This window comes from Drosophila yakuba, chromosome 2R (genome assembly GCF_016746365.2).
Source record: "Drosophila yakuba strain Tai18E2 chromosome 2R, Prin_Dyak_Tai18E2_2.1, whole genome shotgun sequence".
Classification (NCBI taxonomy): Eukaryota; Metazoa; Arthropoda; class Insecta; order Diptera; family Drosophilidae; genus Drosophila; species Drosophila yakuba.
Window position 1 is genome coordinate 23,788,382 of NC_052528.2, and position 26,953 is coordinate 23,815,334.

Sequence of the window (26,953 nt, forward strand, 5' to 3'; positions counted from 1 at the left end):
AACGATTCAACAGGCAGTAGATGGTGCTTTTGATTGAATTAAGCGTGCTTAGCTAAGTCTCTCCCTCCCGCGACATTTTCATAGCATTAAACGAGTAGCTCACACCTACAAACCCACAAGGCAACGATTACGTACTTGCCCGCTGACGCCACTCAGGGGCACGTGAGTTGTCGCCTTGCATGTAAAGTTAAATTTATGTGGTTTAAAGTGAATTAAAACAATGCCGAATTCATGGCCCTAATATTGAATAACAAATGCAAGTAAATCAGCTACAAAAATTTAAATAATAAATTTATCGTCATCCTCCAAGGGCCAGCCTCAGCGCTACAGTTATAATGTATGCGCAAGGATGAAACAAAACTAGATTGGGGATAACATCAACACCAATCAGGAAAAACAAAAATGTTTATTTTTTTGTAATGCAAATTTGAAATTTATAAACGAAGTAAGCAAGGAAAACATATAATAAACCATAGACTAGTCACCATGCTACCACCAATTGTTACATAAAAATTGCTTTCTAAGAATGTACTTATGTTTAGTGCAGCTTGATTTATTGAAGCAAAATTAACCATCGCAATGGTAAGCCACTAAAATAAATTTTAATAAATAAATTTATATACATATATAACATTATATATTTATATATATATTTATTTAAATAATATATATATAATATATAATATTTAATATATATAAAATTGTAAATGACTTTGTACAAAAAAAAACAAAAGCCCAGACAGAATTTAATCTTTAAAAAAATGCACTTCTAGTAGATGATGCTGTTAAGAAATTATTATTATATTAAGTTATTACTATTTTTGTTAAAACTTAAAGATTTTCGGACAAGGAATGTTTTATTTATTTTCCCGCTATAGTCTTTCAAAAATCGATCTATTCCGGAAAAAGGGACAACACGGCAGCAATGTTAAAAAAGGTTGCTGATCATAGAACCAACAAAATATTTCAAAGGTAAGACGAATATCCACAGACAATGTTAATTCAAGCACAACCAACTCCCAGGATTTATCTCCATTTTTTTTATTTTTCCCGTTTGGCAGAAAATAGAAACACATCAAATTTGTAACAAATTACCTTTGATGCGTGTAATAAAAAGCCAGAACAGCTGTCGAAATGAAAGTTCTCTCTTCCATCAATAGGCTTTCACACCGCATTTTGGCCTAATTAAGTTTTCAAGTGCAATAAAATGATGGCCGGACTGTGCAACTCAAAATTTCGAAGGTACGGGAAGAAAACCAACGGGGAGGAAAACGCCCTATTACGTGCGGACATCAAATTTGTGCTCAAGTACATAAAACACAACTTAAAAACTTAAATGGATTTACCGCAACATGACGAGAATCAGAAATGTAGATAATGATGATGAACATACACGGGGATGTGTACCGAGTTTGCTAACATACCCATACATTTCTAAGGTAGTATTTTAACGTAAGACCTATATATTTGCAAAAAAAAAATTTTAACATGTTTTATGATGATAAAATTTATAGATGTGTAAGCAATTATTGTAAGAACAACAGAAGATTACGTTATTGTCAAGTATGTCAGCAATTAGATAACCGTTGCTCATAACAAATGCGAGAAAAAAATATATAATATATATAGAAGCAGCAATGCTTCTGTATTCGAAATTGCACACGATTACTTTCTAACGACGAAAAACATTTTTTTTATTACTTTTTTAACTCCAATTTAAAACAACGCTATTGTCGAGTTCTTGGACTATAAGATAGCCGTAAGTCAGGTAGTGGGGGTGCAAAAATAAATTTTAACATTTTTCTAGAAATTCGATAAAAATTGAAAAAAAAAATAATAATAATAAAATAAGTGAGGGTCTGAAATTTTAGGGCGATTTGTGGGCGTTAGAGTGGGTGTAGCAACATTTGGAAACAAACATTTTTAATTAGTCTTCTAAATTTCTACCGATTTGCCCAAAAATTTGTTGCTACGCCGATAAACGGCACAAAGCTGACTCGCCCACAAAACGCCAAAAACTGTCACGCCTATACTTTTAAAAAATGTTTTGATATTTTTTAATTATTTTATTTTCCAAAAAAAAACGTTTGCCACACCCACTCTAAAACGCCCACAAATCACCCAACTGTCACGACAACTTTACGTACGCCACCTTTCTTCTAACAAATTTACAGAAAATCATTATTTAGTAGAACATTCTACATGGTTTGAGTCTCCGAAACCATTGTTAAGGGTTCAAGTCTGTGCAATAATTATATTTCAGTATCTTAAACAAATTTTTAGTGGTATTTTTGAATTGTCAATGGTAAAGCCACACAAGTTGCAAATGACAACAAAAATAGGGAATATAAGAAAAAATAAAATATAAGAAAGAATATAGTTTTTGTCTATAAAAGACAATATTTGTCTTGCAATTAAATCCCCATCGTAATGTAAGTAGAGCAACTGCGAATAGCTCTTAAGCAGAAATCAAAGGAATATGCTGTGTTGAAATTTGTATTCATAAGAATTCCAGGAGGAAAATTTCGGAAACGGCAGTAATAATTATTTTGGGTTTTTTGGATTGTTTCAGGGGTAAGCACAGAACAGCGCAACAGGATGCAATCTTCGTAGCATTCATGGAACGGCATCCAATCATCTCGAAAAATTATCTTAAAGGCGACAAGCAAGTTGCGGAGGCAGCGTGGAAGAGATTGTCAAATGAGCTAAATAGTGTTGGACCCCCTGTCAAGGAAGCCAGCGAATGGAAACGGGTAAATACAACTAAATTAAACTAGCTACCATTTTAGACAATTTTTTTCAGGTTTGGAAAGACTGGAAAAGTTGTATTCGAAAAAAAATTACTAATAATCGGCTAGAGGACCCTAAGGCTACTGGCAAAGGATCGCTATACCAAGATACTCTCACTCCCCTGGAGGATGCAGTTGCTGTAATCTGCGATTTATACGATATGGCAGACACCATCGCCGAAGCCTGCCCCAGGGCTCAAACTGAAATAAGCCACGGAGTTTCTCTAAAATGCATAAAAACCGACCAAGACGATTCCACGGTGACAGATAATCGTAAGCAAGCGTTTAAGTAAAGCTTATATTACCACTATTATTTTTCAGAAGAGTATGAGGATGAAGATTGCTCCATCAATATTAGACGTATAGGTGTTCCATTAGAGCATAGCTTTAGCGCTAACACATCACAGACTACTCCTAAAAAAAGAAAGCGTATTAAAGAAAATGCTTCAGAAATGGAACAAGAACGTTCTGTTCCGGTTCTTTTGGATATAGCAAGGGAGCTTAGTGATTTAAATAGACGATCCCGTTTAAACGCCCAGCGAACTAAAGCTAACACCGAGGCATTATTAGCACTGGGTACGCAGATAGCGGATTTAATGCAGCAGCAGTTAAAGGAACGTAAGCGACTTAACGCCATAATGGAGAAATTTGTAATGAAAATGGAATCCACCGACTAGAGCCAACATACAGATTGAAGATGATCGATTAAAAATAATTTAAAAATCCGTTATTTCAATTCGGTATTAGCTAATTATCTTTGGTAATATAAAAATAAAAAACTATTAAAGAATATCTACTCTAGCAAGGGATAATTGTATTTATATTCGTAAACTAAATTATCAGCATTAAAATCAACCCATGAAGCGTCCGCATTTGGCTTGCACCGCGGGTTTAAAGTTATAGAATTAAACCAACTTATTAAATAAGAATTTTCCTGTTTAGCCCCAAAGTCAAGACTGGGATTCAACAAAATGTAAAATTTTATAAAGTAATTTAACAAGATCTAATATCGTAAGACAGTGTTACTTAATATCGAAAAAGTCAAATATTGTTTTCGGTATACCGGTAGTAATTCGCAAAACAAATAAAAAACGGACAAAAATTAAAAAATAAAGTGTGTGTGTACAATAAATAAAATAAATAATAGTCCGAACATTATTTAAATGTGTGGGCGTGGCAGTGTTAGGCGTTACCTTGGGTGTCGCCTAGCTTTTGTCGGCATATCGATAGAAATTTGCAAGTCAATAATACGAAAAATAGAGCGCTTTTCCAACGAAAGTCGAGTTGACTGAGATTCTGATAGAAAAACAAAACCATATTTGGCCAGAAAACATCCAAAATCTTTTTTTTTCGAATCGCACTTGCTTTATAGCCTTTATAATACACAAGGGCTTAGACGCAAAAGGAAATATTTTTTATATAAAAATATCTAATTTATACCAACATTTTTTTTAATGTAAAACAAAAAATATTACTGCCTACATATGCAAAAGTTCTCACTGTACGTTTAATTTGATTATTTTTATGATATCTAAGTTTCTTTAATAAATACGTTTTCAAAATGTCGTTTAAACATTTTTGTTCAATTTGTTTTAGAAATTCTAAAAAAAAAACAGAAAATATTTGTACATAATTTAGTGGTAAATCTTCACAAAACTTGATATCGGAAAATGTTTAAGATTAAAAGGCTTCCTTTGTTTTTGTTTAATAACATTGTCATCAATTAAAGTGCAGGAAAGATTTCCAGAAAGATAACGGATAAAACAAAGGGAAACAATTAAAAATAGTACTTTCACTTACCTTTGTTTAATGATTAAATAACATTCCTATAAATACTGTCACCAAAATATATACAAAACGAGCGCCCGTTACATGTATTCAATGCTTTTACACCGAAAGAACCGAGAACTGAACGCACAAACTATAACTCCAGCCCGGAATCAAAGAACTTTAAAACACAGTTCATCAAGATTAGGTATTCATCACCAAAAAAAATTCTCACACGACGCGTGCATATCTCGCGCTTGCACTTTTTTCAAGAAACGTCGTTTAAACATTTTTGTTCAATTTGTTTTAGAAATTCTAAAAAAAAAAACAGAAAATATTTGTACATAATTTAGTGGTAAATCTTCACAAAACTTGATATCGGAAAATGTTTAAGATTAAAAGGCTTCCTTTGTTTTTGTTTAATAACATTGTCATCAATTAAAGTGCAGGAAAGATTTCCAGAAAGATAACGGATAAAACAAAGGGAAACAATTAAAAATAGTATTTTTTTTTGACGTTTCTGGTGAAAGTACGGGAGACAGAATGATGATTTCTGCCCCGCATCCACGCATTTATTTGCCTGTGATTACACAGAGTGCAATATCTAGGTACAATTATTTTCGATTTTGAATTTGTACATTGTTGGGGATGAGTGTTAGGGTTGGACAGGTGTGGTAGATATACATGATTTGGTATTTTCTTAATTATAAACATTGCGTGGATGGTAACATTAACATATGATTTTTGTTTGTTTACATTTTTAAGAGTTTCAGGCAATTTGCATGAGTCAATTTATTTGAGTTTAAAATTGGTTTTATTTATATTTTCAGGTACCCCCGCCAGAAGGACGGAAGCACCGAGCCTCAGGAATCTTTGCCGGTGGGGAATGGGAGCTGCTTGTCCCAGTTATTTGCAGTCGCAGGCTGCGCGCAACTTTTGAATTTGAGTTGGGCCAGCGTTTCTGGTAAGTATTCATGGTGGAATTTTAGCCGGCTGTCAAAAGTGGTACTATTTACCACCACAGCGGCCGTTGTTTTGCGTTTGAGTTTTCATTTTTCATTTTAGTTACAGCAGTTTCACCAGTCGTCAGAGTTTTATTTTCAGTTCGGATCCCGCGCCGCCGTCAATTTAGGTTTTAATTTGCAAGAGGCTGCCAACCCGCCCATGGGTCTCATTGCCAGCCTTCAAATGGTCCAAATCGCAGTGGATTCCCGCGCCGCCGTCTAATTCCAAGGTCCAGGGAGTTGCTGCATTTCAGCTGGAGTTCTTCAGTGCGTAGTGGATTCCCGCGTCGCCGTCTTATTCCAGGGTCCAGGGAGTTGCTTCACTTCGGTTGGAGTTCATCGTGTGTCGGCGAGAGCGTCGTCATTGCTTTGGAGTCACCAGGGTCGTCGCTTCTGTGGGTCGTCTCGCCAGGGAAAGGAGGCATCTTGTGGACGCCGGGCCAAGATGCTTTGCTTAGGGCCGACGCTCGTAAGTGTCCATGGAATTGGATGCAGAAAATTGGATTAGATAAGTATATCTATGTGTTTAGTTTTGTTTTGTCTGATTTTTGTTTTGTCTTTTCTTTTGCAGGTCCAATTCGTCCAGGATTTTTCATTTTTGTCCGGTGGGATTTGGGAAGGAATGCATTGCCTTGGATTTATAAAGAGCATCGTCGGAGGTTCGTATTTGTCAGTGAGTTTGTAAATGCATTTAGTTTTCTGTTGTTGTTAGTTTATTTTGCTCTTTTTCAGGGATATTGTCAGTATGTCGTTGCTACCAAGAAAAGGTGGAATTTAAGGGTCAAGATTTTGACCTTTTGTCGGGTCAACAGCGCCGCACTTGGAATTCGTAAGGACGAGAGGGCTTCCCAACTTGGAAACGGCATCAAAACATTTTAGGTTTTTAATGTTTTAGGTGCCGAAATCGTCGTTTTTCATTTCGCCGAGTCGGGAAATGGTAAGTTGCGTGATTTTATGTTTTTATAAATTTGTTTTTTAATTTGTTTTATGATTTTACAGGGATTTTGTTTGTATGCCGTTGCTGCCAGAAAAAAGTCGATTTCAAGGGTCGCGAAATTGACCTTTTGCCGGGTCAGCAGCGGCGCACCTAGGGTTAAGAAGGACGAGGGTGCACCCCAACATGGAGACGGCATCCAAACATTATAGGATTTTTATGTTTTAGGTGACAAAAGCTTCGTTTTTCGTTGCGCCTAGCAGGGAAGTAGTAGGTTGCGTAGTTTTATGCTTTTATTAATATGTTTTTCTTTTTCAGGGATATTGTCAGTGTTATCGTTGCTACCAGAAAAAGTCGAAATTCAAGGGTCACGATTTTGACCTTTTGCCGGGTCGGCAGCGCCGCACCAAGGGTCAATAAAATCGAGGGGGCTTCCTGGAATAGGGACGGCATCAAAACATTGTGGATTTTTATATATATTATTATATATTGCTCTGTTTTATGTTTTGATTAAAGTATTTCAATCTTTAACGGAGATTTTGTCGATATTGCATTTCTGGAGGAAAAAAGTCAATTATAGAGGTTACGATTTCGACCTTTTGCCGGGTCGGCAGCACCACGCCTAGGGTCTGTAAAAACGAGGGGGAAACCCAATAAGGAAACTGCATCAAAACATTGTATGTTTTTTGTGTTATGAGTGTCAAGAAGTTAGTTTGTCCATTTCGCCCAGTCGGGTCGTCTTTTGTCGTCAAGTATGGCTTTCATAGAGATTGCAGCTGGTGTTTTGGGACATTTCAAAGGAATTGCAGCAAAAAATTCAGATAAGTGACGTTGTGCATACGCTGCTGCAATGAGTCGACTTAAATTCATCATGTTTTTGCTGCGCGTTGATCCTTCTCCTGTCCATCAGCTTCCAGTTTCGTATATGCTGGTCCTAGTGGGTGGCATCCTTTACGTCTTCATCGTGGGGGTCAGCAGGAATACGTCGTCAAGAGGTTTATTCGTCCGGATTTCTTGCTTGTATAATTAAGGCCATTAATATATCAATTTTCTTTTCCAGGTTGTCAACTCTATTTGCCAGTTTAATGACTGGGTCGTCGGGTTGGCTATTTTCTGGAAAAGTGTTGATATTTTGTGGTGAGGGCGTTGTCTCCTTGACTATCTTTGGCTTTAGATTTGCCAAAGCAGCTCTGCTCGTTGTCGGGGGGCTGTCGTCTTTTCCCTGTTTGTGCTCCATAGCTTTTTCTACCTTTTTTTGTTCCTTTCGAAGCCCGTTCTGGAATTTTTCCAGATGCCTTTGCGCAGGGTTTTTAGTCATATTTGGGGCCTTTACCTTAGGATTGGTCCTGCTATTTGTGGAGGCCTTGTTTGTACTCCGGCGCCATTTATTTAGGCGTTTTTGGATGGCGATTTCATGTGAAGAAAGGTACGGTAGGTTTGGCCTACTATCCTTCACATTTTGCCGGAACGGGTTCATTGCAGACTTCCTGGCGGCTTCCTTTCGGGCTTCGGCCATTTCGGTACTATAGGGTAGTCGGGGGGTCTTGTTGAAAGGGGGGCGGGGCTGACGTTCGTTATTGTTGCTTTTTGCGTCCATTATTGTCCTAATTTTGTGAAAATCTATCCTGTTGACTGCTAATTTTTGCTTCTCTGCCTTATAGGCAGGGCACCCCTTATATGCGCTGATGTGGTTTCCTTGGCAGTTTGAACAGGTGGCGGGGGTTGATCTTGGCTTAGTGCACTCACTAGACCAATGCTGGCCAGCGCACTTCATGCACCTTGGGGGCTTCATACATGTGTTCCTAGCATGCCTGAATCCCTGGCACCTGAAGCACTGGACCGGTTCCCTCGTCCTGTTTTTCCTTTCGATTTCCACTTTTTGTCCTCCTAGCTGTTTAATGGAGAGGATCCTAAGGTGGCTTCCGTCCATGGCCGAGACAATTTCTACCTCGTGCATCCGCATCGGACCACCAGTTGCAGGATTTGTCATGTTCCTTGTGAACTTAGTCTGGTGGCCGAGCTTCTGCAGCTCGCTGGTGATCCACGAGCAAGGGGTAGAGGGGTGCAGGTGACGAATAACAACTCTGAAACCCCTTTCAGATTTATTCTGGTTTGAATAGTATGGGATACCACTTTTAGCTAGTATGTCTTTAATTATTCTATGTGCAGTCAAGTCTTTAGCCTGTATAGTTACACCGTTTCCTATAGACGTTTTTGTTGTAAAACTGTCTACCCCTGCTGAGTAATTTAGCTTTTCCAATAGTGGCACGATTTCCCTAACATTTTCTATATGAATAGGGGGGGCCCTGCGGCTCTGTGGAACTATTTGCCACGGGGGCAGTTCGGTAGCCGAATTTTTAGGGGGAGGGGGGGCAATTTCAGTTTGCGCCGGTACGCTGCGTGCAGAGGCCTTTTCACTCTCGACTGGGTGGCGGGGGGCTTTTATTTCCTCGACAATACTTTTGGCCGCCTTACTTTTAAAGATGGGGGTGGCTAGGGGGGGGAAAGGGTTTGGGGTCGCAAAATTGGTGGGCACACATGCTTTTTTATTGGGCGTTTTATAGCTAAAGCTATCCATGTCCATGTTGGTATTTGTGCGCTTGCCCGGGGTTTTCGTAATTGGAGCCGGATCAGAGGATGCCACTAGTCCTGGACCGGTTCCGGCCACCACTTCCGAAAAACTCATAGGCAGGGCGCCCGTGCTATTGGGGGGTGAATTAAAAAGGTCCCGCTTGGCTGCAGGCCGGTTTAGGGTTCTGGATGCAGATGTGTTACCCATAGAGTGTGTAGTGGTGACTTTGAAATTTAAATTAGCCTGAACAGGGGAACACAAAGAAGCGCCTTTCAGTTGGGGGGAGATGCATTTATTTTTTGTAGTTTTCGCGAGAATGGTGGGTTTATTTTTTAAGCTTAATTTGGAAATGTCAGGTTTAGGATACAAGTTTTGGAAAAAAGTATTGCGAGTTATAAATTTATGTTGTGTTTCACCTTGGTTGTGGTCCCTGCTATTGTCATATATATTGGCTAGTTTATGTAGTGTGTCAGCATTTGCAAGCGCGGGACTTTTTGAGCGGCTGTTTGTGCTTATGTTAATAACCTTGCTTGTGTGTGTAGGTGAGAGAGAGTGAGGGGAAATGCTTTTAGAGCCAATTTTTGTAGATGAGCTGAGGTTTCTCTCCATGCTGTTGTCTTCATGTGTGGGGAAAGGGAAATTTCTAAGAGCGCCGCTCTTTTTGTCATCCATGTTGGTATTAGTGGTTTCAGCTGCATTGGTGTTGTGAGCTGTTGTCAATTTTTTCCCCCTATTTGTATGTGTGACAGAAAGAGGGGAAACCACTGGCCCATTTGAGACGCTACTTTTGGCGCCAGCTGTTTCTTTATTAGTATTAGTAAGGAAGAGCGGGTCTTTTTGGGCATTTTTGTTTTCTCTATTCTCTTTCCCCTTATATGTAAGTGAATTTATAATTTTTATAGCAGCCTCGGAAGGGTTTTTTAGACTGTTAATTGCAGAGTTGGAAGACGATTTTTTCATGTTTATTATACTGATATTAAACTGAGAGTTGTTAGAATTTTGGGACATGGGCGAGATTTCCAGGTAGAAAGGGGTATTTTGACTTTCTGGGCTCGAGAAAAGAGAGAGCACCTCATCATTTGAAGAGTCGTCAGAGAGAATTACTTGGGCCATAATATTTGCTGACTATATGTAAAGGAACGATACTTTTTGTGGTATAAATACCCTGGCTTTGGTTTTGGCGGGTCCTTTGGTACGATTCCTTTTCTTTGCTAGTCCTTCTTTGCCTCTTTTTTGCGTTCTTCCTTCTTTGCGACGTTAGCGTTCTTCTTTATGGTTCTCCTTTAAGGTTCCTCTTTATAGCTCCTCTTTATGGTTCTTCTTTATGGCTCCTCTTCTTTATTAAAATCTGCAGCTCGCTGAGTTTGTCGATTTGTCTCAAAGTATTTCACCGAAAAACCCGAATTTATATGCTTTTTAATATGTTTATTTTAATTGTTTATTTTAATTGTTTGTCGAATTGTTTCTGTATAAATTTTTCGGTCGGGAATTTTTTGTTTTTTCACTTGTGGAGATTTTCACTTAAATGTCCCGTTTAATTTTTCGTTTGCTTTGTACTTTTGATTGTATTTTAAATTGTAATTGGTTTAAACAATTTAGGCAATTTAAAATATTTTTTATTAACTTTGCTATTTGAACTTTGCTTTTGTCTTTTCGCTTGCGGAGTTTTTTTTTGACGTTTCTGGTGAAAGTACGGAAGACAGAATGATGATTTCTGCTCCGCATCCACGCATTTATTTGCCTGTGATTACACAGAGTGCAATATCTAGGTACAATTATTTTCGTTTTTGAATTTGTACATGGTGGGGATGAGTGTGAGGGTTGGACACGTGTGGTAAGTATACATGGTTTGGTATTTTCTTACTTATAAACATTGCGTGGATGGTAACATTAACATATGGTTTTTGTTTGTTTACATTTTAAAGGTTTAGGAAATTTACATTTGTCAATTAAATTAAGTTTAGAATTTGAATTGTTTCTATTTTCAGATGCCCCCGCCAGAAGGACGGAAGCATCGAGTCTCAGGAGTTGGGCCAGCGTTTCTGGTAAGTATTCATGGTGTGAATTTTAGCCGGCTGTCAAATGTGGTACTATTTACCACCACAGCGGCCGTTATTTTGCGTTTGAGTTTTCATTTTAGCTACAGCAGTTTCACCAGTCGTCAGTGTTTTATTTCCGTGTGCAGATCCCGCGCCGCCGTCAATTTGGATTTTAGTTTGCAGGAGGCTGTCAACCCGCCCATGGGTCTCATCGCCAGCAGTTTCACCAGTCGTCAGTGTTTTGTTTTCGTGTGCAGATCCCGCGCCGCCGTCAATTTAAATTTTTAGTTTGCAGGAGGCTGTAAACCCGCCCATGGGTCTCATCGCCAGCCGTCAAATGGTCGAAAGCGAAGTGGATTCCCGCGCTGCCGTCTTATTCCAGGGTCCAGGGAGTTGCTGCATTTCAGCTGGAGTTCTTCATTGCGTAGTGGATTCCCGCGTCGCCGTCTTATTCCGGGGTCCAGAGAGTTGCTGCACTTCAGCTGGAGTTCATCGATGTGTCGGCGAGAGCGTCGTCATTGCTTTGGAGTCACCAGGGTCGTCGCTTCTGTGGGTCGTCTCGCCAGGGAAAGGAGGCATCTTATGGACGCCGGGCCAAGATGCTTTGCTTTGGGCCGACGCTCGTAAATGTCCATGGAATTGGATGCAGAAAATTGGATTAGATAAGTATATCTATGTGTTTAATTTTGTTTTGTCTGATTTTAGTTTTGTCTTTTCTTTGGCAGGTCCAATTTGTCCAGGATTTTTCAGATTTGTCCGGTGGGATTTGGGAAGGAAAGCGATGCCATGGTTTTATAAGAAGCATCGTTGGGGAGGTTCGTATATGTCAGTAGGTTTGTATATACATTTAGAGTTCTGTTGCTGTTAATTAATTATGTACTTTTTCAGGGATATTTTTATTATACCGCTACAATAAAGGTCGAATTTGAGGGTCACAATTTTGGCCTTTTGCCGGGCCGGCAGCGCCACACCCAGAATTCAGAAGGGCGAGGGGGCATTCTGACATGGAAACGGCATCAAAACATTTTTGGTTTTTAATGTTTTGGATGCCAAAGTCGTCGTTTTTATTTCGCCGAGTCGGGAAGTAGTAAGTTGCGTGGTTTTATGCTTTTGTAATTTGTTTTATAATTAGTTTTATAATTTTTCAGGGATTTTGTCTGTTAACCGTTGCTGCCAGGAAAAAGTCGAATTCAAGGGTCGCGAGATTGACCTTTTGCCGGGTCAGCAGCGGCGCACCTAGGGTTCAGAAGGACGAGGGTGAACCCCAACATGGAGACGGCATCCAAACATTATAGGATTTTAATGTTTAAGGTGCCCAAAGCTTCGTTTTTCGTTGCGCCTAGTAGGGAAGTAGTAGGTTGCGTAGTTTTATGCTTTTATTAATATGTTTTCCTTTTTCAGGGATATTGTCAGTGTTATCGTTGCTACCAGAAAAAGTCGAAATTCAAGGGTCACGATTTTGACCTTTTGCCGGGTCGGCAGCGCCGCACCGAGGGTCAATAAAATCGAGGGGGCTTCCTGGAATAGGGACGGCATCAAAACATTGTGGATTTTTATATATATAATTATATAATGCTCTGTTTTATGTTTTGATTAAAGTATTTCAATCTTTAACGGAGATTTTGTCGATATTGCATTTCTGGAGGAAAAAAGTCAATTATAGAGGTTACGATTTCGACCTTTTGCCGGGTCGGCAGCACCACGCCTAGGGTCTGTAAAAACGGGGGGGAATCCCAATAAGGAAACTGCATCAAAACATTGTATGTTTTTTGTGTTATGAGTGTCAAGAAGTTAGTTTGTCCATTACGCCCAGTCGGGTCGTCTTTTGTCGTCAAGTATGGCTTTCGTAGAGATTGCAGCTGCTGTTTTTTTTACGTTTCTGGTGAAAGTACGGAAGACAGAATGATGATTTCTGCTCCGCATCCACGCATTTATTTGCCTGTGATTACACAGAGTGCAATATCTAGGTACAATTATTTTCGTTTTTGAATTTGTACATGGTGGGGATGAGTGTGAGGGTTGGACACGTGTGGTAAGTATACATGGTTTGGTATTTTCTTACTTATAAACATTGCGTGGATGGTAACATTAACATATGGTTTTTGTTTGTTTACATTTTAAAGGTTTAGGAAATTTACATTTGTCAATTAAATTAAGTTTAGAATTTGAATTGTTTCTATTTTCAGATGCCCCCGCCAGAAGGACGGAAGCATCGAGTCTCAGGAGTTGGGCCAGCGTTTCTGGTAAGTATTCATGGTGTGAATTTTAGCCGGCTGTCAAATGTGGTACTATTTACCACCACAGCGGCCGTTATTTTGCGTTTGAGTTTTCATTTTAGCTACAGCAGTTTCACCAGTCGTCAGTGTTTTATTTCCGTGTGCATATCCCGCGCCGCCGTCAATTTGGATTTTAGTTTGCAGGAGGCTGTCAACCCGCCCATGGGTCTCATCGCCAGCAGTTTCACCAGTCGTCAGTGTTTTGTTTTCGTGTGCAGATCCCGCGCCGCCGTCAATTTAAATTTTTAGTTTGCAGGAGGCTGTAAACCCGCCCATGGGTCTCATCGCCAGCCGTCAAATGGTCGAAAGCGAAGTGGATTCCCGCGCTGCCGTCTTATTCCAGGGTCCAGGGAGTTGCTGCATTTCAGCTGGAGTTCTTCATTGCGTAGTGGATTCCCGCGTCGCCGTCTTATTCCGGGGTCCAGAGAGTTGCTGCACTTCAGCTGGAGTTCATCGATGTGTCGGCGAGAGCGTCGTCATTGTTTTGGAGTCACCAGGGTCGTCGCTTCTGTGGGTCGTCTCGCCAGGGAAAGGAGGCATCTTATGGACGCCGGGCCAAGATGCTTTGCTTTGGGCCGACGCTCGTAAATGTTTTTTTTTTTTTTTTTTTTTTTTTGGTGAAAGTACGGGAGACAGAATGATGATTTCTGCCCCGCATCTACGCATTTATTTGCCTGTGATTACACAGAGTGCAATATCTAGGTACAATTATTTTCGATTTTGAATTTGTACATTGTTGGGGATGAGTGTTAGGGTTGGACAGGTGTGGTAGATATACATGATTTGGTATTTTCTTAATTATAAACATTGCGTGGATGGTAACATTAACATATGATTTTTGTTTGTTTACATTTTTAAGAGTTTCAGGCAATTTGCATGAGTCAATTTATTTGAGTTTAAAATTGGTTTTATTTATATTTTCAGGTACCCCCGCCAGAAGGACGGAAGCACCGAGCCTCAGGAATCTTTGCCGGTGGGGAATGGGAGCTGCTTGTCCCAGTTACTTGCAGTCGCAGGCTGCGCGCAACTTTTGAATTTGAGTTGGGCCAGCGTTTCTGGTAAGTATTCATGGTGGAATTTTAGCAGGCTGTCAAAAGTGGTACTATTTACCACCACAGCGGCCGTTGTTTTGCGTTTGAGTTTTCATTTTAGTTACAGCAGTTTCACCAGTCGTCAGAGTTTTATTTTCAGTTCGGATCCCGCGCCGCCGTCAATTTAGGTTTTAATTTGCAAGAGGCTGCCAACCCGCCCATGGGTCTCATTGCCAGCCTTCAAATGGTCCAAATCGCAGTGGATTCCCGCGCCGCCGTCTAATTCCAAGGTCCAGGGAGTTGCTGCATTTCAGCTGGAGTTCTTCAGTGCGTAGTGGATTCCCGCGTCGCCGTCTTATTCCAGGGTCCAGGGAGTTGCTTCACTTCGGTTGGAGTTCATCGTGTGTCGGCGAGAGCGTCGTCATTGCTTTGGAGTCACCAGGGTCGTCGCTTCTGTGGGTCGTCTCGCCAGGGAAAGGAGGCATCTTGTGGACGTCGGGCCAAGATGCTTTGCTTAGGGCCGACGCTCGTAAGTGTCCATGGAATTGGATGCAGAAAATTGGATTAGATAAGTATATCTATGTGTTTAGTTTTGTTTTGTCTGATTTTTGTTTTGTCTTTTCTTTTGCAGGTCCAATTAGTCCAGGATTTTTCATTTTTGTCCGGTGGGATTTGGGAAGGAATGCATTGCCTTGGATTTATAAAGAGCATCGTCGGAGGTTCGTATTTGTCAGTGAGTTTGTAAATGCATTTAGTTTTCTGTTGTTGTTAGTTTATTTTGCTCTTTTTCAGGGATATTGTCAGTATGTCGTTGCTACCAAGAAAAGGTGGAATTTAAGGGTCAAGATTTTGACCTTTTGCCGGGTCAACAGCGCCGCACTTGGAATTCGTAAGGACGAGAGGGCTTCCCAACTTGGAAACGGCATCAAAACATTTTAGGTTTTTAATGTTTTAGGTGCCGAAATCGTCGTTTTTCATTTCGCCGAGTCGGGAAATGGTAAGTTGCGTGATTTTATGTTTTTATAAATTTGTTTTTTAATTTGTTTTATGATTTTACAGGGATTTTGTTTGTATGCCGTTGCTGCCAGAAAAAAGTCGATTTCAAGGGTCGCGAAATTGACCTTTTGCCGGGTCAGCAGCGGCGCACCTAGGGTTAAGAAGGACGAGGGTGCACCCCAACATGGAGACGGCATCCAAACATTATAGGATTTTTATGTTTTAGGTGACAAAAGCTTCGTTTTTCGTTGCGCCTAGCAGGGAAGTAGTAGGTTGCGTAGTTTTATGCTTTTATTAATATGTTTTTCTTTTTCAGGGATATTGTCAGTGTTATCGTTGCTACCAGAAAAAGTCGAAATTCAAGGGTCACGATTTTGACCTTTTGCCGGGTCGGCAGCGCCGCTCCAAGGGTCAATAAAATCGAGGGGGCTTCCTGGAATAGGGACGGCATCAAAACATTGTGGATTTTTATATATATTATTATATATTGCTCTGTTTTATGTTTTGATTAAAGTATTTCAATCTTTAACGGAGATTTTGTCGATATTGCATTTCTGGAGGAAAAAAGTCAATTATAGAGGTTACGATTTCGACCTTTTGCCGGGTCGGCAGCACCACGCCTAGGGTCTGTAAAAACGAGGGGGAAACCCAATAAGGAAACTGCATCAAAACATTGTATGTTTTTTGTGTTATGAGTGTCAAGAAGTTAGTTTGTCCATTTCGCCCAGTCGGGTCGTCTTTTGTCGTCAAGTATGGCTTTCATAGAGATTGCAGCTGGTGTTTTGGGACATTTCAAAGGAATTGCAGCAAAAAATTCAGATAAGTGACGTTGTGCATTTTTGACGTTTCTGGTGAAAGTACGGGAGACAGAATGATGATTTCTGCCCCGCATCCACGCATTTATTTGCCTGTGATTACACAGAGTGCAATATCTAGGTACAATTATTTTCGATTTTGAATTTGTACATTGTTGGGGATGAGTGTTAGGGTTGGACAGGTGTGGTAAATAAACATGATTTGGTATTTTCTTAATTATAAACATTGCGTGGATGGTAACATTAACATATGGTTTTTGGTTTGTTTACATTTTTAAGAGTTTCAGGCAATTTGCATAAGTCAATTTATTTGGGTTTAAAATTGGTTTTATTTATATTTTCAGGTACCCCCGCCAGAAGGACGGAAGCACCGAGCCTCAGGAATCTTTGCCGGTGGGGAATGGGAGCTGCTTGTCCCAGTTATTTGCAGTCGCAGGCTGCGCGCAACTTTTGAATTTGAGTTGGGCCAGCGTTTCTGGTAAGTATTCATGGTGGAATTTTAGCCGGCTGTCAAAAGTGGTACTTTTTACCACCACAGCGGCCGTTGTTTTGCGTTTGAGTTTGCATTTTAGTTACAGCAGTTTCACCAGTCGTCAGAGTTTTATTTTCGTGTCCGGATCCCGCGCCGCCGTCAATTTAGATTTTAATTTGCAGGAGGCTGCCAACCCGCCCATGGGTCTTATTGCCAGCCTTCAAATGGTCCAAATCGCAGTGGATTCCCGCGCCGCCGTCTTATTCCAAGGTCCAGGGAGTTGCTGCATTTCAGCTGGAGTTCTTCAGTGCGTAGTGGATTCCCGCGTCGCCGTCTTATTCCAGGGTCCAGGGAGTTGCTTCACTTCGGTTGGAGTTCATCGTGTGTCGGCGAGAGCGTCGTCATTGCTTTGGAGTCACCAGGGTCGTCGCTTCTGTGGGTCGTCTCGCCAGGGAAAGTAGGCATCTTGTGGACGCCGGGCCAAGATGCTTTGCTTAGGGCCAACGCTCGTAAGTGTCCATGGAATTGGATGCAGAAAATTGGATTAGATAAGTATATCTATGTGTTTAGTTTTGTTTTGTCTGATTTTTGTTTTGTCTTTTCTTTTGCAGGTCCAATTCGTCCAGGATTTTTCATTTTTGTCCGGTGGGATTTGGGTAGGAAAGCGATGCCATGGATTTATAAGAAGCATCGTTGGGGAGGTTCGTATATGTGGGTAGGTTTGAAATTTGGATAGTTTACGCTTTTATTAATTAATTTTGTTCTTTTTCAGGGATGTTTTCAGTGTACTGTTGCTGCCAGGAAAAAAGTCGAATTCAGGGGTCATGCTTTTGACCTTTTGCCAGGCCAGCAGCGCCGCGCTTAGGATTCAGAAGGACGAGGGGGCATCCTAGCATGGAAATGGCATCAAAAAGTTATGCGTTTTTAATGTTTTAGTTGCCAAAAACTTCGTTTTTCGATTGCGTCTAGTAGGTGAGTTGTGGATTTCATCGTTTTATGCTTTTATTAATTTGTTATTCTTTTTCAGGGATATTGTAGTTGCTACCGAGAAAAAAAGTTGAATTTAGGGGTCACGATTTTGGCCTTTTGCCGGGTCGGCAGCGCCGCACCAAGGGTCAATAAAAACGAGGGTGCTTCTTGACATGGGGACGGCATCGAAACTTTGTGCATTTTTATATATATTATTATATATTACACTGTTATATGTTTTGATTAAATTATTACAATCTTTAACGGAGATTTCGTCAATATTGCATTTCTGAGGGAAAAAAGTCAGTTTTAGAGGTTTCTATTTCGTCCTTTTGCCGGGTCGGTGGCACCACTCCTAGGGTCTGTAAAACGTGGGGGAATCCCAATAAGGAAACTGCGTCAAGACATTGCATGTTTTTTGTGTTCTAAGTGTCAATGAGTTGGTTTGTCCACTACGCCAAGTCGGGTCGTCTTTTGTCATCGAGTACGGCTTTAGGGGAGATTGTCGCTGATTGTTTCAGGACCTTACAAGGGATCTACAGCAAAGGATCTGCAGCAAAAGGTTCAGATAAGTGACGTTGTGCATACGCTGCTGCAATAAGTCGACTTAGTTTCGTCATGTTTTTGCCGCACTTTGATCCTTCGCGTGTCCGTCTGCTTCTAGATACATCTTTGCTAGTCTTGTTGGGTGACATCCTTCATATGCGCTTCGTCGGGGTCAGCAGGGATGAGTCGTCGAGGGGGTACTTCGTCCGTGTTTCGCAGGTCATTAGGATAGAGATGAAGACACTTTGCTGTTGCTTGGGTATTATTGTTTCAGTGAAATAGCCCGCATCCATAGCTTTAATGTAGATTTAAGTAGTGAACATGTCTTGATTGATAACTTGTAATGTGTATTAGCTACTTTGGCAGGCTTTTCCTTTGGTTTTAAGCTTAGATACCAGAAGATATACCCTCAATTTAGTTTTTTTTTTTTTTTTAGAATAAAGAGCAGTTAAGCATTTCGAATACGTAATATTCAGCCATATCTTTCTATTTTGTTGTTTGAGCTGCATTTTTTGGGGAGCGGTTTATGTCGACGTTTGTTAAGGTTCGTAGTCAGGGATGACTAGTTTGATCACTGTGGGGGGTTGGCCGAGCATTAGTTCCATGACCCTTTCTTTGGTGATCATTCCTTTCTTGTACATTTTGCTGAATTTGTTTATGAGTAATTCGCACCATCTATCTGGTGGTCCTTTCTCCAGGGCTTTTTTCCTTTCTTCTTTTTCCCTTTCCTTCCTTTCCTCCTCTGCTTTACAGTCTCTCTCTTCCATTTCTTCGTCCTCCAGTTGAAGAAGAGTAGGAAGGGTCTGTCTATAGTCGTACCTTAATTTAGAGACTATTTCTAATTCCTCTATATCCGTGTAACTGTATAGTGATTTGTACGTGGGTTCGTCAGGAGGCTTTGGGATGTTTTGTAGGAGAGGCAGTAGGTATTTTGTGTATTGATTTACATACCTAGTTCTACTTGCTGCCAGTCTAATGGGCTTGTAGGATTTTGTCAGTAGTTCTTTTATTAGTGGGTTTTCGTGGTCGGCAATAGAGTTGGCATATCGTTTGCTGGCTTGGTCAAATACTTCGTCAAAGGATTTTATATTATATTTTTCCCTAATTGTTAATTGTTTGGTGTATCTGTTTGCATTTATGATCCTTCTTATGAGTTTGTTTTCTAGGGTTTGTATTTTTTTGGTTTGGGTGGCTGAAGTGAGGGACCCCCAGATCGCAATGGCATAATGCCATATGGGGGAAATAATTTGCTTCCACAGGAGTAGTTTTGTCTTTTTAGGTAGGTGACTATTTTTACCTATAAGCCATTCCAGTCTTTTATATGCGGCTATAATTTTCCCTTTTAGCAGGATGAGGTGCGCCCCAAAAGTCAGCTTACGATCGAGTATAACTCCAAGATAGCCGTGTTTGCTGAGTTTGGTGGCCCTTTGCCCGTCAACGGTAGGGGGGGTGTAAATGTTTTCTGTTTTTTCTTTAAGGGAAAATAAGACGTGGCCTGTCTTCTTTCCATTTATTGCAATATCCCATTTCTTTGCCCATCTACAAAATGTATTTATGTACGTTTGATTTATGTTTATTGCGGTCCGAGGGTTGTTTGAGCGGCTTATAATTATGGTGTCGTCTGCGTAGGTTGCGAGGATGATATTCTTAGGTTGGTAGTCAGGTAGAGATATGTTGCGAATGTATCCTTTAAGGATAGGGGGTGGCATGTCCGATGTGTATATTGAGTACAGGACTGGTCCCAGAATACTGCCTTGAGGCACTCCCGCATTGATGGTGCCAATTCTGGAGGACGTTTCGTTGTTGACTCTGACCTGGAAAGTCCTGTCTGTCAGATATGATTCCAGTAGTATGAACAATTGGTTAGGGAGGAGTTTTGTTAGTTTAAGGAGTAGTCCGTCGTGCCATACTCTGTCAAATGCTTCCGTTATGTCTAGGAAAGTGGCTGAGCATACTTCCTTTTCCTCGTAGGCTTCTAGGATGAATTTTGTGACTCTGGCTAGTTGATGTTCCGCCCCGTGTCCTTTTCTGAAACCAAATTGGTGATTTGGGATTGCTTTGGAGAAGGATTCGATTTTAAATAGTCTGTTTAGGATAATGCGCTCGAAAATCTTGGATAGTCCAGAGAGCAGACTAATGGGTCGGTAGGAGTTAAGAAGTGAAGGCGATTTTCCGGGTTTTAAAATCATGGAAATACAGGCATGCTTCCACTTTTTTGGAAAGTAGCCAGTGTTAAGCATTTTATTATAAATGAGGATGAGGTAAATCTTGGCCTTTTTTGGGAGGTTGCCAATGACCTTGTTGCTTATGTTGTCAGCGCCCGGGGCTTTCTTTGGTTCTAGGGATTTGATCAGCACGTCCAGTTCGGCTAGAGTAACAGGTTGGGGTCTGCTACTGCCTGATTCGTCCCGCAGCTTCATTGATTTGTATTTGTCCAGTTCTTTTTTGATGTTTTCCCGGTCGTCAGTGTTGTTCCTTTGGTTTGCCTTGAAGCGCGATTCTAGGTGGGAGGCGAATTTTTTTTTTTTTTTTTTTTTTTTAAATTTTCAGCGCCTAATAGACGCTGGCATTTTTATTGTACTCTGATTTTTCTTTTTAAAAAATATATAGTAACAATTTATGGCATATTTACATTTTTGGATTTGCGGTATTTATACGCGCTTAGTTACAAGTGTTAATTTAGGAATTACATTTACGAGTGACATTTTTGGTTAACTTGGCTGCGGTTATGCGCGCATTTAAATTTAACTAGGAGAAATAGTTTGCAACAATTTACAGTTTTAGATTTCTTGGTAGTCATTTTGCGCGCCATAGTTTAAGGTATCGGTTTAAGTTTAAAGTAAACATAAAAATTGCTTATCATTAGAGGGGACAGTTATAAGTGGATTTTAGAGTAATATGTAAGTTGATTTGCATTAGACAGGCGTTGGCGTGGTGTCCAGCGATGAGACTATAATTGACGGCGGCGACGAAAGTTGGTTACTATCATCCGACGAGATAGATAGTACTGTTGCCCATCCTTCATTTATGTCTCCATTATGGCCGTCCATTTTGTTGTTGCGTTTCGTGTTTTTCACTTTAAATAGCTGCTGCACAGGCGCCACTGCCGGGTTAAAAAAGCTACTGACTTGCCGATTTGTGTTCGGAGCGAAGGCGGGCTGTTGGACTTCGATAAATCGACAGGAAAAACACGGCTGGTACTCGATGTTATAGTATTTTTAACCGCCTGATTGTTATCGATATCCCGCGAAGCTTTTACCGGCATCGGTAGCTGGTCTCACACTCCGATTTAAATTTGGAGCGTTGGCGGGCTGTTTGACTTCGATTAATCGGTAGGAAAAAAAAAAAAAACATGGTTGGTACTCGATGTTCTAATATTTTTACCGCCAAATTGTTATCGATATACCGCGAAGCTTTTAACGGCTTCGGTATCTGGTCTCACACTCCGATTTATGTTTTGAGCGTTGGCGGGCTATTGGGCTTCGATATATCGGCAGGAAAAACATGTCTGGTACTCGATGTTCTAGCATTTTAACCGCCGAATTGTTATCGATGTCCCGCGACGCGTTTCCCGGTATTGTTGGCATTATCGGTAGCTGGTCCCACAACTCCTAGGCAAGAAGCGTGTGTAAATTGTGTAAGTGATTAAATGTGTTATAGTTTTGAGCAGTAATTAACAATATTATTGTTGCTTTCAGTGTCGTTGCTCACAACGCCGCTGCGGAGATGCCAGCATATAACAGGCAACGGCCCATCCGGACCGTCAACCCCAATGCATGCATTCCAACTGTGGCTGGCGAAAAGCATGCGGCGCAGTGTGACGTCATCAACAGGAAGAAGCCGGTTGGCCGTAAATGCAATTTTATACCAATCTGTGGGGGAAAAATTAATCAATACTTATTTTTTCTAGATCGGATTGTCGAGTCATTTGCCGGTCCAATACGGTTTGGGCAGGGGCCAAGCTAGGAGTATGCCATCTGGCAGCTGCGGCAAAACATTGCCTTCTGCTAATTCCGCCGTTGCTGTTTTAGCTGCTAGTGAGTGTGTCACCGCCTACATGAGCCCGATGAGCCGAGGGCTGGCGCCAGTTTGCATTTATGAGCCGCTGCCGTTGCTGCTGCAGGCATCGGAGAGGTGGGCAGCGTAGGCCTGCTTCCATCTTCAGGCTGCTGTCCGTCGGATGACCGTCGTCTTCTCCATCTAACAAGCCCCTGTTACCGGCCAGGGCCAGGCGAGGAGTACGGGACGTCTGAAAGTGCCGATGGTTTTTGCTGAGGATCCATTTCCTGCTACCGGTGCCGCTGGTGTTGTTGCTGGTGAGTGTGTCGCCGCCTGATGCATTTCAACACACAAAATGTATTAGAAGGGGAGAAACTAATCCAGTCTTCTTTCTTCCAGGGTGACAAGCCACTGTTTGCTGGCACGTGATGATTGACCAGGTGCCAAGAAGAAGTCAAGTCGCAGGGAATTGTCAAAGGCCAAAAACACCCTCTGCTGCCGATGCTGAGGGCATCGGTGCTGATGTTGCTGCTGCTGCACAGTGAGTCGTTCAGGTGAGGGCTGGCGTCAGTGTTCTCAATTTGGACGTCTGTATCTTCTGCTGTTATTTCAGGATTTACTGTTCTAATTGCATGGCAAGCCTGTTGCCGCCGGCCGAAAGGACGCGCATAGGTGTCTCCAGTGTCTTCGCCCAGGCCTTCAGCCGGCTCCTGCCAAGCGTTTCAGACGGTCCCTGTGAAAGCCGCTGGTGCGCTGCATCATACAGCAGTTGAATTGGAGTTGTTTTGGACACAGCCATGCAGACGCCGCTGACCCTGCTGGCGCTGTTGTTGCTGCCGCTGATGTTATGCTGTTCCAGTCTCTCCTCATTCATCTGGTTCGCAAAGCCCTGACGCTGCGTATGCGACCCCTGGTGCTGCTTCCCATGCTTCAGTAACTTCTCCTCCAGCTTATTGTTGGTGGGCGTGCATCGGGGGCGGATCCTCAAGTTTCCGGCGCTTCAGTCTCCACATCCGGGCTTTCAGAGAGGGCTTTTGTTGTTGCTTTTGCCGGCCTTGCTTCTGCTGATTGCTGTAGCTGCTGCCATTGTGGGCTAGACCTGTTTCTGCTGCTGTTGTTGTGTCGTAGAGGTTTGGTGAGAGAGATTGTAAGGAATGGAAAGAAAACTAATATATATTCTCTTTCTTTCAGGGAGGAGCGCTGATGAGGCGTCAGATGCAGCAGCAAATGGAGCCGTGAAAGCAGAAATACCGCAGGCGCTAAAGCCCCCGGTTGGAAAGGAAGAATGCGCCGCAGTCCCGCGTCTTCAACAGGAATACGCCATTTATTTTTAAATTTTCAACGCCTAATAGACGCTGGCATTTTTATTGTACTCTGATTTTTCTTTTTTAAAAATATATAGTAACAATTTATGGCTTATTTACATTTTTGGATTTGCGGTATTTATACGCGCTTAGTTACAAGTGTTAATTTAGGAATTACATTTACGAGTGACATTTTTGGTTAACTTGGCTGCGGTTATGCGCGCATTTAAATTTAACTAGGAGAAATAGTTTGCAACAATTTACAGTTTTAGATTTCTTGGTAGTCATTTTGCGCGCCATAGTTTAAGGTATCGGTTTAAGTTTAAAGTAAACATAAAAATTGCTTATCATTAGAGGGGACAGTTATAAGTGGATTTTAGAGTAATATGTAAGTTGATTTGCATTAGACAGGCGTTGGCGTGGTGTCCAGCGATGAGACTATAATTGACGGCGGCGACGAAAGTTGGTTACTATCATCCGACGAGATAGATAGTACTGTTGCCCATCCTTCATTTATGTCTCCATTATGGCCGTCCATTTTGTTGTTGCGTTTCGTGTTTTTCACTTTAAATAGCTGCTGCACAGGCGCCACTGCCGGGTTAAAAAAGCTACTGACTTGCCGATTTGTGTTCGGAGCGAAGGCGGGCTGTTGGACTTCGATAAATCGACAGGAAAAACACGGCTGGTACTCGATGTTATAGTATTTTTAACCGCCTGATTGTTATCGATATCCCGCGAAGCTTTTACCGGCATCGGTAGCTGGTCTCACACTCCGATTTAAATTTGGAGCGTTGGCGGGCTGTTTGACTTCGATTAATCGGTAGGGAAAAAGAACATGGTTGGTACTCGATGTTCTAATATTTTTACCGCCAAATTGTTATCGATATACCGCGAAGCTTTTAACGGCTTCGGTATCTGGTCTCACACTCCGATTTATGTTTTGAGCGTTGGCGGGCTATTGGGCTTCGATATATCGGCAGGAAAAACATGTCTGGTACTCGATGTTCTAGCATTTTAACCGCCGAATTGTTATCGATGTCCCGCGACGCGTTTCCCGGTATTGTTGGCATTATCGGTAGCTGGTCCCACAACTCCTAGGCAAGAAGCGTGTGTAAATTGTGTAAGTGATTAAATGTGTTATAGTTTTGAGCAGTAATTAACAATATTATTGTTGCTTTCAGTGTCGTTGCTCACAACGCCGCTGCGGAGATGCCAGCATATAACAGGCAACGGCCCATCCGGACCGTCAACCCCAATGCATGCATTCCAACTGTGGCTGGCGAAAAGCATGCGGCGCAGTGTGACGTCATCAACAGGAAGAAGCCGGTTGGCCGTAAATGCAATTTTATACCAATCTGTGGGGGAAAAATTAATCAATACTTATTTTTTCCAGATCGGATTGTCGAATCATTTGCCGGTCCAATACGGTTTGGGCAGGGGCCAAGCTAGGAGTATGCCATCTGGCAGCTGCGGCAAAACATTGCCTTCTGCTAATTCCGCCGTTGCTGTTTTAGCTGCTAGTGAGTGTGTCACCGCCTACATGAGCCCGAAGAGCCGAGGGCTGGCGCCAGTTTGCATTTATGAGCCGCTGCCGTTGCTGCTGCAGGCATCGGAGAGGTGGGCAGCGTAGGCCTGCTTCCATCTTCAGGCTGCTGTCCGTCGGATGACCGTCGTCTTCTCCATCTAACAAGCCCCTGTTACCGGCCAGGGCCAGGCGAGGAGTACGGGACGTCTGAAAGTGCCGATGGTTTTTGCTGAGGATCCATTTCCTGCTAACGGTGCCGCTGGTGTTGTTGCTGCTGTTGCTGGTGAGTGTGTCGCCGCCTGATGCATTTCAACACACAAAATGTATTAGAAGGGGAGAAACTAATCCAGTCTTCTTTCTTCCAGGGTGACAAGCCACTGTTTGCTGGCACGTGATGATTGACCAGGTGCCAAGAAGAAGTCAAGTCGCAGGGAATTGTCAAAGGCCAAAAACACCCTCTGCTGCCGATGCTGAGGGCATCGGTGCTGATGTTGCTGCTGCTGCACAGTGAGTCGTTCAGGTGAGGGCTGGCGTCAGTGTTCTCAATTTGGACGTCTGTATCTTCTGCTGTTATTTCAGGATTTACTGTTCTAATTGCATGGCAAGCCTGTTGCCGCCGGCCGAAAGGACGCGCATAGGTGTCTCCAGTGTCTTCGCCCAGGCCTTCAGCCGGCTCCTGCCAAGCGTTTCAGACGGTCCCTGTGAAAGCCGCTGGTGCGCTGCATCATACAGCAGTTGAATTGGAGTTGTTTTGGACACAGCCATGCAGACGCCGCTGACCCTGCTGGCGCTGTTGTTGCTGCCGCTGATGTTATGCTGTTCCAGTCTCTCCTCATTCATCTGGTTCGCAAAGCCCTGACGCTGCGTATGCGACCCCTGGTGCTGCTTCCCATGCTTCAGTAACTTCTCCTCCAGCTTATTGTTGGTGGGCGTGCATCGGGGGCGGATCCTCAAGTTTCCGGCGCTTCAGTCTCCACATCCGGGCTTTCAGAGAGGGCTTTTGTTGTTGCTTTTGCCGGCCTTGCTTCTGCTGATTGCTGTAGCTGCTGCCATTGTGGGCTAGACCTGTTTCTGCTGCTGTTGTTGTGTCGTAGAGGTTTGGTGAGAGAGATTGTAAGGAATGGAAAGAAAACTAATATATATTCTCTTTCTTTCAGGGAGGAGCGCTGATGAGGCGTCAGATGCAGCAGCAAATGGAGCCGTGAAAGCAGAAATACCGCAGGCGCTAAAGCCCCCGGTTGGAAAGGAAGAATGCGCCGCAGTCCCGCGTCTTCAACAGGAATACGCCAGTTTGCCACGAGTGATGATCCTGCTTGCGGTTCCTTTGCTGCGGCAGTTTCTGCTTTTGGGGCAAACATACACAGCATGCTGTTCAAGGCGCTATTCCGGCCACCGGATTTACGACGCCCCGCTTCTGCGTAGGCATACGCTGCCGGATCCTCCAGTTAATGGCGCTTCAAACCCTAATGCAGGGCTTCCGGATTGGTGGACGTGGGCGGCATGTTGTTCTTCACCCTGTCGTGCTTCTGCTCGGTGCCGTTTCTGGCCTTGCCGGGATTATTGCTGTCGCATTAGGTGAGCCAAGCAGCTGCAAGTCGTCTGCTGCCGATGTTGTTGTAGTTGCTGCTGTTGGTGAGAAGGGTCGTAAGCTGAAGGGGAGAAATTAATCCGTGCTTCCTTCCTTATTCCAGGACGAAACGCCGGGAAAATTTGTCGGTCCAGGACAATTTGCCTGACCCCGATCGAGGAGTCGGGTCGTCGGAGAATGCCGAAAGGCTTCTGCTACAAAGTCTCTTCCTGCTGTTGCTGACGCTGTATGCTGTTCCCGCTGCTCGCTAGTGAGTGCATCGCCGCATCAAGATCTCGCTCAGCATGGGGGAGCTGATTAGCACGATGCCGCATATATGCCATGATG

The 26,953-nt window shown here is 42.4% G+C and overlaps 3 protein-coding genes across 18 annotated transcripts; all 3 read left to right on the forward strand.

The window, feature by feature from the left end:
• The first annotated feature begins 2,273 nt into the window (after window positions 1-2,273).
• Window positions 2,274-12,723, forward strand: LOC120321225. 7 transcript variants are annotated; one of them, XM_043206978.1, is made up of 8 exons: window positions 2,274-2,432; window positions 2,573-2,753; window positions 2,804-3,062; window positions 3,111-5,520; window positions 5,661-6,219; window positions 6,293-6,497; window positions 6,560-6,761; window positions 6,813-7,029. In XM_043206978.1, coding segments are annotated over exons 1-4 (798 nt in total). In that variant the 5' UTR covers window positions 2,274-2,430; the 3' UTR covers window positions 3,467-5,520; window positions 5,661-6,219; window positions 6,293-6,497; window positions 6,560-6,761; window positions 6,813-7,029. The 7 variants fall into 7 exon arrangements, with proteins under 7 accessions (XP_043062913.1, XP_043062912.1, XP_039229279.1 ...); XM_043206977.1 differs by lacking the exons at window positions 6,560-6,761; window positions 6,813-7,029 and adding an exon at window positions 12,254-12,723; XM_039373350.2 differs by lacking the exons at window positions 2,274-2,432; window positions 2,573-2,753; window positions 2,804-3,062 and having other exon boundaries at window positions 5,057-5,520; window positions 5,661-6,029; window positions 6,132-6,233; ... (1 more) ...; window positions 6,456-6,497; window positions 6,560-7,029.
• Window positions 12,724-12,993: 270 nt separating this feature from the next.
• Window positions 12,994-15,941, forward strand: LOC26536055. 10 transcript variants are annotated; one of them, XM_039373338.2, is made up of 6 exons: window positions 12,996-13,969; window positions 14,946-14,980; window positions 15,044-15,131; window positions 15,185-15,301; window positions 15,368-15,409; window positions 15,472-15,941. In XM_039373338.2, exons 1-6 carry the CDS (start codon window positions 13,656-13,658, stop codon window positions 15,530-15,532), a joined length of 657 nt encoding a protein of 218 aa, XP_039229272.1. In that variant the 5' UTR covers window positions 12,996-13,655; the 3' UTR covers window positions 15,533-15,941. The 10 variants fall into 10 exon arrangements, 8 of the variants coding, with proteins under 8 accessions (XP_039229270.1, XP_039229271.1, XP_039229272.1 ...); XM_039373341.2 differs by lacking the exons at window positions 12,996-13,969; window positions 14,946-14,980 and adding exons at window positions 14,032-14,439; window positions 14,573-14,941; XM_039373344.2 differs by lacking the exons at window positions 12,996-13,969; window positions 14,946-14,980 and adding exons at window positions 14,032-14,439; window positions 14,573-14,941 and having other exon boundaries at window positions 15,205-15,301.
• Window positions 15,942-25,941: 10,000 nt separating this feature from the next.
• On the forward strand, window positions 25,942-26,888 carry LOC120321226. The gene is made up of 3 exons (XM_039373353.1): window positions 25,942-26,134; window positions 26,196-26,613; window positions 26,730-26,888. The coding sequence occupies exons 2-3, from the start codon at window positions 26,342-26,344 to the stop codon at window positions 26,875-26,877; spliced, it is 420 nt and encodes a 139-aa protein (XP_039229287.1). The 5' UTR covers window positions 25,942-26,134; window positions 26,196-26,341; the 3' UTR covers window positions 26,878-26,888.
• The last annotated feature ends 65 nt before the right edge of the window (window positions 26,889-26,953 follow it).